Below are 9,568 nucleotides of genomic sequence, written 5' to 3'. Positions count from 1 at the left end.
CCCCATTTCCATTTGTAGCTTAAATCCATGAGCTATCTATCTCTTCTGTTTCTTACCTTCTCTTTGTGACAGTTTTGTTTTGCTGCTAACATGAAGTGAATTTTAGTTTGGAAACGCATTTGGTCTATTATCTTGTCTAACTGTCTCATGTCTGAGGCATTAACCAGAGAGGTTAAAGGACTAGTCCAACATCTGTCTGATAATGTGTCGGAAAGGGAGCGGGATTCAACCTCAGCTGGGTGCGCCTTCCACTCTGCTTCTCTCTTGTGCTGCAATAATGGCAGCCTCTGGTAACAGAATGTTTTATTAGGGATGGGGAGAATGATTGAGTTAGAAAATCCAGGGAATATATTTAAATTTATATTTTTTTCTCAAATCATATTTCCCTAAGAAATCAGGTCCTTTTGCTTCTAGACATTAGTATATAAAGTGTTTGCATTTCCACAAGTTTCTAAGGAATTCTACAAGTTTTGTATTTTCTACCCAGGAACAAAAGTGCTCTCACCAAAACACAATAATCAGGGTGCTCTTAGTTTGCCAGTTGTACTCCTCAGCTTCTAAAATTACCCTGAAATGGATTTTTTAGCCTGACTTCTAAGGTGACTCTGTGTAACTTCAGTAGCTTCTGTACTGGCTCACTGCTAGTGACATAGTTGTGACTCACCAGATGAAGTCAGATTCATTGACGTTTCCTAGGAAAACCAGCTCTCCTGGGCACATCAGAACCAAAGCTGGGAATGAGAGAATGTTGGAGGCTGTTGTGCATCTCTCACAATAGCCCTACTGCCCACTTCATAGTGTGCACGCAGTTCACGGAATGCTTTTTCATAATTCCTAGGGGTGGGGCAAGGGACACATTAAGAGGGGAGGGCAGTTGCTCATCACAACACTAAGGAGACTGGGACTCTGTGAACAGTGGAGGGGAGGGCACTCACTTAACTCTCTTCCCTACTCCAGTCCTGTTGCTGAGGACCTGACCCCAGGCAAAGGAAGAAGCAGGGTCCTGGGGTCCTGGGTGGGGTGGGGGGCAATGCTGGGCTGCATCCAGGGAAGGGGAAAGAAATGGGAAAGGAATTTGAAGCTGTGGTCGCAGGACCTCCTACGGCCACCTGCTGAGTCAGGTAGGTTGTTCACCTTTATTCAAGTCAGGTGTTGAAGCCTCTGTGCCACTTCCCACTGATGGATCCTGCTGGGGCCCACCCAGCCAATGGTGCTGGCTTAAGAGGAAGTGATGAAAAGTCAGGAACCAACCGAGACAGATGCTCTGTTTACAGTCTTTGTAAAACAGGGAACTCAGAAGAGAGTGAATCAGCAGCTGGAAAGAGTTCTGTGTTTAAGTGCCAGAGACGTTAACCCTGTCATGCACATTCATTCGTTCATTCATTAAGTTTACGGAACGACTCCTGTACAGGCCACCAGGCTAGAAGCTGTGGCTGTGCAGGGGTAGTGATAGGGTGCGCACAGTTGAGGAAGGATACAGTTCACAAATCTTGCGTTTCTGTTAGCACTCCTGGGAAAAGTTCTCTGTGCAAAAATCTAGCCTCTCAAAATTGGTTATAAATCAAATTTGTGTATTTGAAGTTTTCTCCCTGCTCATTTGTTTCATTTCAGAATTGATGTAAGGTGATCACAAAATGAACCCTTTTTAAAATAAGAGCAATTTATACACTCTTTCCCTAGTTCATTCATATGTTTTTATTTTTTTTTAAGCTCTGCATTTTCTTTTCTTTTTTTCTTTAATGTTTATTTTTGAGAGAGAGAGAGAAAGACAGCATGAACGGGGGAGGGGCAGAGAGAAAGGAAGACACAGAATCCGAAGCAGGCTCCAGGCTCTGAGCTGTCAGCACAGAGCCCAGTGCGGGGCTCGAACTCACAGACTGTGAGATCATGACCTGAGCTCAAGTCAGATGCTCAACCGCCTGAGCTACCCAGGGTCCCCTCATTCATATGTGTTAAAGTTGACTATTAGAGGATTTAAAAAGCAAATTGCATTCTATTCAAATCATGTAATTTTAAAAGCTAGTGATTTTCCTTTCTTTTTTCTTTTTTAATTTTTTTTTTCAACGTTTATTTATTTTTGGGACAGAGACAGAGCATGAACGGGGGAGGGGCAGAGAGAGAGGGAGACACAGAATCGGAAACAGGCTCCAGGCTCTGAGCCATCAGCCCAGAGCCTGACGCGGGGCTCGAACTCAGGGACCGTGAGATCGTGACCTGGCTGAAGTCGGACGCTTAACCGACTGCGCCACCCAGGCGCCCCATCCTTTCTTTTTTCATCAGTACTTTATGAGATACCAGTTGGTCACTGATTTTTTTTTTCCTTTGTATCCTGTGAACTGTGTTTGTTTTTTTATTGACATGTGTGAAAAGTTGGTTTTCTTACTTCTCTCCCAATTTTGATACAAACTTTTCCCATGACCTTTTTTATCTTCTCCAGAGCATCCTTTTGTATAGCAGAGAAAACTTTAGTGGGTCCAGTGCCACGGGGACTGCAGGTACAGCTGCAATGAAGAATACTGTGCAGAAATAGGTGCTTAAAAATACTTGGTTACTTCTAGCTAAACCCTAAAAAATTTAAGTTAGCAAAAAGCAGAATTAGCCTTTTTCCTTAACTGTTTTAGATCAAGGCACCAGCTTTAAAGTGCTTTCTTGTTTTGTTGAAATTAAGTTGAGAGTCCTAAGGCTTGCTGGGGTCAGTGTTGTCTCCTTTTTACTCTCTAGAACCTAAGCATCATGAGGATATTGGTTGTTGTTGTTTGCTAATATAATGCAGAACCTAAGACAAATGCTTGGCATACAACAGGTGTTCAGTGAACGTTTGCTAAATGACTTTGGAAAACTTTTAACTTTAATCTTAGAAATTACCCTGTTCTCCGAAATTGGATAAGATGTCGTCTATTTAATCTCCTGTCAGAACATTGGATAGGGGTGGTTTGGATTGCTCACACCATCCCATCCCCCAGTGTAGGTGAGAGGTTACTCTTTTTTTTTTTTTTTTTTTTAAATATTTTTTAAGTTTATTTTTAAGAGACAGTGTGTGTGAGCAGGGCAGGGGCAGAGAGAGAGGGGGAAAGAGGATCCAAAGCAGGCTCTGTGCTGACAGCAGAGAGCCGTATGTGGAGCTCGAACTCACAGACTATGAGATCATGACCCGAGCCAGAGGCAGACACTTTACCAACTGAGCCACCCAGGCTCCCCGTGAGATGTTACTCTTGTGTGAGATGGTGAATCCTACTTGCTTTGCAAGGCAGGGGGAGGGAATTCCTTTGTGAGGGAGGAATATGTGACTTGGCTGACCCTTTCCTGCCTTTCTCTGCTTATTGGGATTTAGGGCTATAGTGGAGATGAATTTAATTTTTCTTAATCATCATCATGACTATAATGAAATGATCAAAGTCTTTTATAACTGCTGGGAATAATTCCTTCTTTTCAGAAGTAAAATGTTGTTGGTTTATCACTCATTCCCAGACTTTGAGGACTCGGAACTTCTGGCTTGAACTTTTGTGTTAATTGTGAAACTGTTTCTTCGGTAAGTCAAGGCATGCTGACGCATCTCTTGTCTTGAGGGTAAAAACACCACCTCTATGTGAGTCATTACATCTAATCACGGGAAATGTATGTAGTGGCTACTGTGTTAGGAAATATCTTGTCCTATATTTTTCGGTCAGCAGCCTATTGCATTGAGTCGATGAGCATAAACTGGAGTGGGAAAAAAACCAAGTGGCTTGGTTGAAGACCAGTCAGTGTCTTCAGTAAGCACATATTCCTCTTATAGTTGGAAGTTAGAATATGGGATGGAGTGAGCCAGGAAAAAGAAGCCAGCTGTCAGCAACAAATGCTTCTGGTGAATTTGCTGATTGCTGAGCACCTGCTCTGTTCCAGATGTTGCTTTGGCTGTGGAGGGGAGAAAAAACGAAAAAGGACCAGGTAGGAAGGAAGGAAGGAGTGGGACAGATTTGTGTGCTGTTTGGAAAACTAACGAAAGCAGTTATTGAAAATGGGTTGAAGAGTTGCTGGAAGGATGTCACAGTTGTGGGTGACGAAGCATGTGGCTCCCTTTGCCTTTACAAAGATGATTTTGTGTTTACCATGCACCACACAAGGCAAACATTTATATACTCAGATTATAACTTGTGTTGCATCGTGTTTATGTATATCATTTATCTTGGCTCAAATTATGATGTGTAAATATGTGTTTTTACCCTGGTTAGTCTTAATTACAGATAATGAGTTTGAGGGCCTTGTAAAGAGTAACTAATCACTTCTGTAGAAACACAGTTTGGTTTTGTTAGCTGGAATCTCCATCACAGCCGAATGAAAATATTAAGGAAAATCCTTACTCTGTTTAGATCTTGAAAAGCTGGAAGTTGGTGTGCAGAGTTTTAGTTCACAAACACTCAGCCTTACCCTCTCAAAAATCTCACCTTCCTGAATTCAAATTCATGTTTGTACTCTGGCACGCATAAATGTTCTAGCCTTCTGAAGACCTTGTCTCCCTGTCTGGGGTCCACTCCACCTTTCCCCATGCAGCAATCTGTATTTGGGAGAGGGTTCTCAAGCTTTATCATGCCTCACGAGGTTCAGCACAGCCCTGGATTTGGCCAGTGTTACTAAGCAAAACTATGAGGCAGATCTTTCCTATACTTAGTCCCACCCTCAGGCCTTTACAAAGAGGTATGCATGGCTCCCAGCCATGGGCCAAGAGACCCTGACTGTCAACCAGGAGTCAGCTGACCTGGTGAAAGAGTTTACTAGGTAATGCCTTTGTTACCTTTTCTGAAAGGCGTTTGTATGTAAGTAAATTCTTTTGAGGAGCAAAGAGTGAGCAGCTTTGGTGAAGTTTTCAAAATAATCCTTCCTAGAGGAGGTGTTTTTGGTCAGTCTATAGCGAGGTTGACACTGGATGGGAAAGGCTAGATAGAAGTCCAATCCTAAGACCCATTTTCCTAGAATTTGCCTGAAAAGGCATATCTTGTCCGAAATTCATTGCTGTGTGTGTGTGTATGTAAATGTGTGTGTGTGTATATACACGTGTTATATACACACACACACATACACATATACATACATATACATAAAGTGTAAATTTTGTTACTGGTGAATCAACAGTTCCAAAGTGATGTTTTAGGAACAAAGATTTAAACTTGCAGAGCACAAGTCAAAAATATCACTCCCTACCTGTGAGATGTAGACAGGGCACTCATCAACTCCTCAGTTTACTTATCTGAAATATGGGGATAGCAATGCATACTTCATGTAGGGAGTGGTAAGGCTTAAATGAGACACTTATTAGAATCTACTAAGGTAAGTAGTAGTGGTGGTTTGAGGATAGCTTCCTGCTAAAAATACCGTGATGAATGTTTCCGGTGTACCTCTGAACCTTTATTAGACTTCCTTAAATAAAATAACTTGTATGAGGAAGAAATAGTGTTCAGTGAAGCACATGGAGAAGTTCTGGTAAAACTGGAGCTAAATCTATTTTTTTTTCTCTGTCATGTCACAAAATGAATTAAGGAGGGAGATGGTAGATGGGAAAGATGGTATTATCTATAGGAAATTGTGCACAAACCTTGATAAGAGTGGGTCACAATTTTCCTGTGTTGTTTTTGTTTTCATTTTATTTTAATTTCCTAAAGAAGTTTTTGGCAAAGAAAAATATTAGTTTTTCCCCAAATAATTATTTACATTTTTTTTCTCTTTCTTTAGTTCAAATCGTTCTACTCTTTGCCACCATTCCTGTAAAAGGAGCCCCTTTGCCAAAAAGTGAATATGAATCAAAAGAGAGAAAGTTTTAGATATTGACTTCTTTTTTTTTTTTTTTTTTAAGTTTCTCTATTTACTTTGAGAGAAAGCAGGAGGGGCAGAGAGAGAGGGAAAGAGAATCCCAAGCAGACTCCGTGCTGTCAGTGCATAGCCGGATGCAGGGCTCGAATTCATGAACCATGAGATCATGACCTGATCCTAAACCAAGAGTCTCAGACACTTAACCAACTAGGCCACCCAGGCACCCCTTGACTTCCTTTTTACAGAGCTAAAATACCGAGTTTCTGAGAAATCTCGTTGTCTGCTTTACTAGAACAGTATATGGTCATCACAGCGTACATAGTAAATCCTGCTGATTCCTTTTTTTTTTTTTTTTTTTTTTTTAAGATTTGATTTTTAAGTAATCTCTACACCCGACATGGGGCACAAACCCACAACCTCAAGATCAAGAGTTGCATGTTCCACTGACTGACGGAGCCATCCAGGTCCCCCATACTGATTCCTTTTAACAGGAGATTATTTTAACCTTACAATTTCCAGAGCATTTGTAGAATCCTGCAATTGAAATGAAACTTAATGATCTTTTAATGCAAATTACACTCACTGTACCCCTTCCCAGTGGGGGAATTACTGCACCATCTTGCCCAGGAATAGCAGTCTGGCCAGTCTTCTCATGAACATCTAATCATCATAAATCATCCCATTCACTCTTCCCTTTCCCCTTCTCCCTGTTTCGACAACAATTAAGAATCCCCAGTGTTTTCCTCAAAAGGGAAATCTGGAATTGTGTTAGCAACTTCTTAAAAAGTCAAGGCCTTTCTATAAGCTAGTAGACTGGTTAGGAGGGTGTAGGAGATTAAGTGAGTTACAAAGTCTTGGGCTACTGCTTACCAAGTCCTGTTCAGTGGACTTTTCATGAGCTCCTGCCTCTGAATGTCAGGAAGCATGAGTATGTTGGGGCCGCTTGGGGATTTATGGTTTTGTGGACTTGAGTTTATAGAGGAAAGGAAGTTGTCAGCTTTATAACCGCAGTTCTTCTGGCTCAAAACCCTTTGCAGTAGGTCACCACAATAATACCTGATTTAATCTTTTTATGATTTGGCCCATAACACTGTTAATATTCACAAAGACTTTGATCACATAATTTTTCTTGCTAAAAAATCCCTAAACTTTTTTTTTTCACTTTTTAGCAGTTTATATATTGAAAGCATCGTTTTCTGATAACTATTATAATACATTTATTTTAGATCCCATAGAGGCAAAGGCAATTGTTCTTAATAATTTTGTAACAGAGTGACTAAACAATTTGTTTAATTGACTTTTTAATCATTCCCTGTCCCCTGCCTCTGTGTGTGTGTGTGTGTGTGTGTGTGTGTGTGTGAGAGAGAGAGAGAGAGAGAGAGAGAGAGAGAGAGAGAGACAGACAAAGGGGGATTTAAGTGACAGTTGGGTAGAGGATTGGACTTGGCTATCTCTGGTGATTCATTTGCTTCCCTGAGCAGCCCTAGGTCCTAGTTCAGCTTAGCACAGAATATCCTTGTACAGACTGTCCAGAAGTTCTAAGTTTAAGGTTTAAACACATACTAATGAGTGCATGGGATACAGCACTATACTGACTATAGCACTATATGCTGGGGGAGGGCAACAGGAGAATCATGGTGGGTTTAGTCTTAGCTCTCCCACAGTCCTTGGAGTTGGTTAGCATACTTGCCACTCCATAGGTAATCCATGGTGCTCTAATTTCCCTCCACGGTGAGGACTGTGTGTCATCTGATGGCACCCAGAATGGCTATGGAAACAGATGGGACCTAGTTAGGTAGAATTCTTCATTGAACCCCACAGAACTCTTTCATAGGACTCTACTTTCTATGTTGCCTCTTTTGTCCACAGTTTACCTGGGGATTCTCTAGTCTCTCGATGACCTAATTTTCAAATGGAACCTGAGATCTTATAAGCTGGGTTCTCACATTTGTGTTAACTTTGTTCTCCACTCAAGTCCCCATCATGGTTAAGGCTTGGGTTAGAGTTCCCAAGGTGGCTGATCAGACTTGTGGCTCATTACCATATACCATTATCCTCTGCACATGCAAGCATGTGTTTTACCCCCAATATAGGTAAAATGGTTAAACTTTTTTTACCCCCCAAATATAGGTAAAATGGTTCTTCATAATCACAGAAATTCCATGACAATTAAATATGATTGTATTTCCCAAATGCTTGGCCACTTGTTTTTAAGCTACAAATTCTACCACACAAAATAATTTCTGCCAGGCTATTGAAATTTATAACACTGGACATCTAGTTTATCTGAAATTCACTCAAGTTGGAACTTTCTATTTCCTCTGGGCATCTACACTACAAAGATAATAACATTTATAAAAAGTATTCTGAGGCACTTAGATGTTGAAAAGCTCTATATACCATGAACCAGGTTGGTTAGGATTAGATGAGCTGGGGTTAAGTGTATTTTGTTTTGTAGTTAAGATTTGATAGTCTGTACGTGTATACTGCAATCACTGATTAACCAGAATATAGAATTAGAGTAGCCAAGTTCCCCAAGGAAAGAGGCCGAGCTTCTTTCCTTTTCTCATCCTAAGTGCTTGCTTGAATTACGAGAGTGGGAAATTCTAAATTCCTAAATCCCAAAGCCACTAGGGAAGACCCTGTTTGTCTACATTAAAGGGTACCCTCTGCTTGACTATGGGTCTTGCTCTGCTTTTGATTAAAATGAAAAAGAAAAAAGTCAAAACCGTGCTCCTTACTGCCCTCTTTACTCTTGTTCCCCTGTCCCCCTTGGTTTTTGGATCTCTTTTTTCTCTTTTAATCTAGAGCAATGTTTGGATTTTTTATGACATTGACATTTTGAAGAGTCCAGACTAGTTGTCTCCTAGATTTCATATTGTTTCCTTTGCATTGCTCTTTTTTTGTATAGTACTTTTTTTTACGGTGCTAAAAAATACATAACAAAATTTGCTCTTTTAGCCATTTTTAAGTGTACAGTTCAGCAGCATTAAGAACATTGATGGTGTTGTACAACCATCGCCACTATTTTCAGAACTTTTTCGTCATCCCAAGCAGGAACTCTGTACCAGTAAATACTAACTGTCTGTTCCCTCTTCCCCCAACCCACTGATCTAGATCTAATTAACTTAGCCAGTATAAAAGTCTGGGTGGATTGTCTTAAAATTGGTAAAAATCCAAAACATTCCTTCATGTGAAAAAAAAGTTAAAAGGAAATAAATAGAAGACCTTAACAGATGGGGCACCTGGGTAGCTCAGTCGGTTGAGTGGCTGACTCTTGACTTAGGCTCAGATCATGATCTCATGGTCATGAGATCGAGTCCTGCTTCAGGCTCCGCACTGGGCATGGAGCCTGTTTAAAATTCTCTCTTTCCTTCTGCCCTTGCCCTGCTTGTCTCCTCTCTCTCTCTCTCTCCCCCCACTCCCTCCCTCTCAAAAAAAAAAAAAAAAAAAAAAAAACCCTAACAGATTAACTTTAGTGTATGTACTGCTGAAGCGGCCACACTAACAGGTTAACTTTAAAAAGCAGTGCATAGAATACAGTTTTGATACGTGCTACAACATGGATGAACCTTGAAAACATTATGTGAACTGTCATAAGCCAAACTCAAGAAGACAAATACTGTATGATTCCACTTACTGAGATATCTAGAATAGACAAATTCTTTAGTCCTGTTTTTAAGGTAGACTGAAGGCGTCAAAAGCATGCATATAAACTGCCAGTGTAACATACTACTTTTGATGAAGGGAGAAGTGCATAAAGTTTGGGCAGTTTGGCAACATA

The 9,568-nt window shown here is 40.7% G+C and overlaps 1 protein-coding gene across 5 annotated transcripts in view; it reads left to right on the top strand.

Annotated features, from left to right (window-relative positions):
- The window catches only part of IGF2BP2 (insulin like growth factor 2 mRNA binding protein 2), a 155,490-nt gene that overhangs the window by 98,567 nt on the left and 47,355 nt on the right, over positions 1-9,568 (top strand). The window contains exon 1 of one of the 5 annotated variants that reach the window (XM_040481013.1): positions 3,821-3,927. The exons of the other annotated variants lie outside the window; for them this stretch is intronic. Coding sequence (XP_040336947.1) covers positions 3,836-3,927 — 92 coding nt within the window. The 5' untranslated portion in view covers positions 3,821-3,835. Of the gene's footprint in view, positions 1-3,820; positions 3,928-9,568 lie in introns of those variants that run through there. 5 annotated transcript variants of the gene reach the window in all.

This window comes from Herpailurus yagouaroundi, unplaced genomic scaffold, assembly GCF_014898765.1.
Source record: "Herpailurus yagouaroundi ecotype Mexico unplaced genomic scaffold, PumYag 159, whole genome shotgun sequence".
NCBI lineage: Eukaryota > Metazoa > Chordata > Mammalia > Carnivora > Felidae > Herpailurus > Herpailurus yagouaroundi.
Note: the sequence above shows the minus strand (reverse complement) of the source record. Positions and strands in the feature narration are given on the sequence as shown.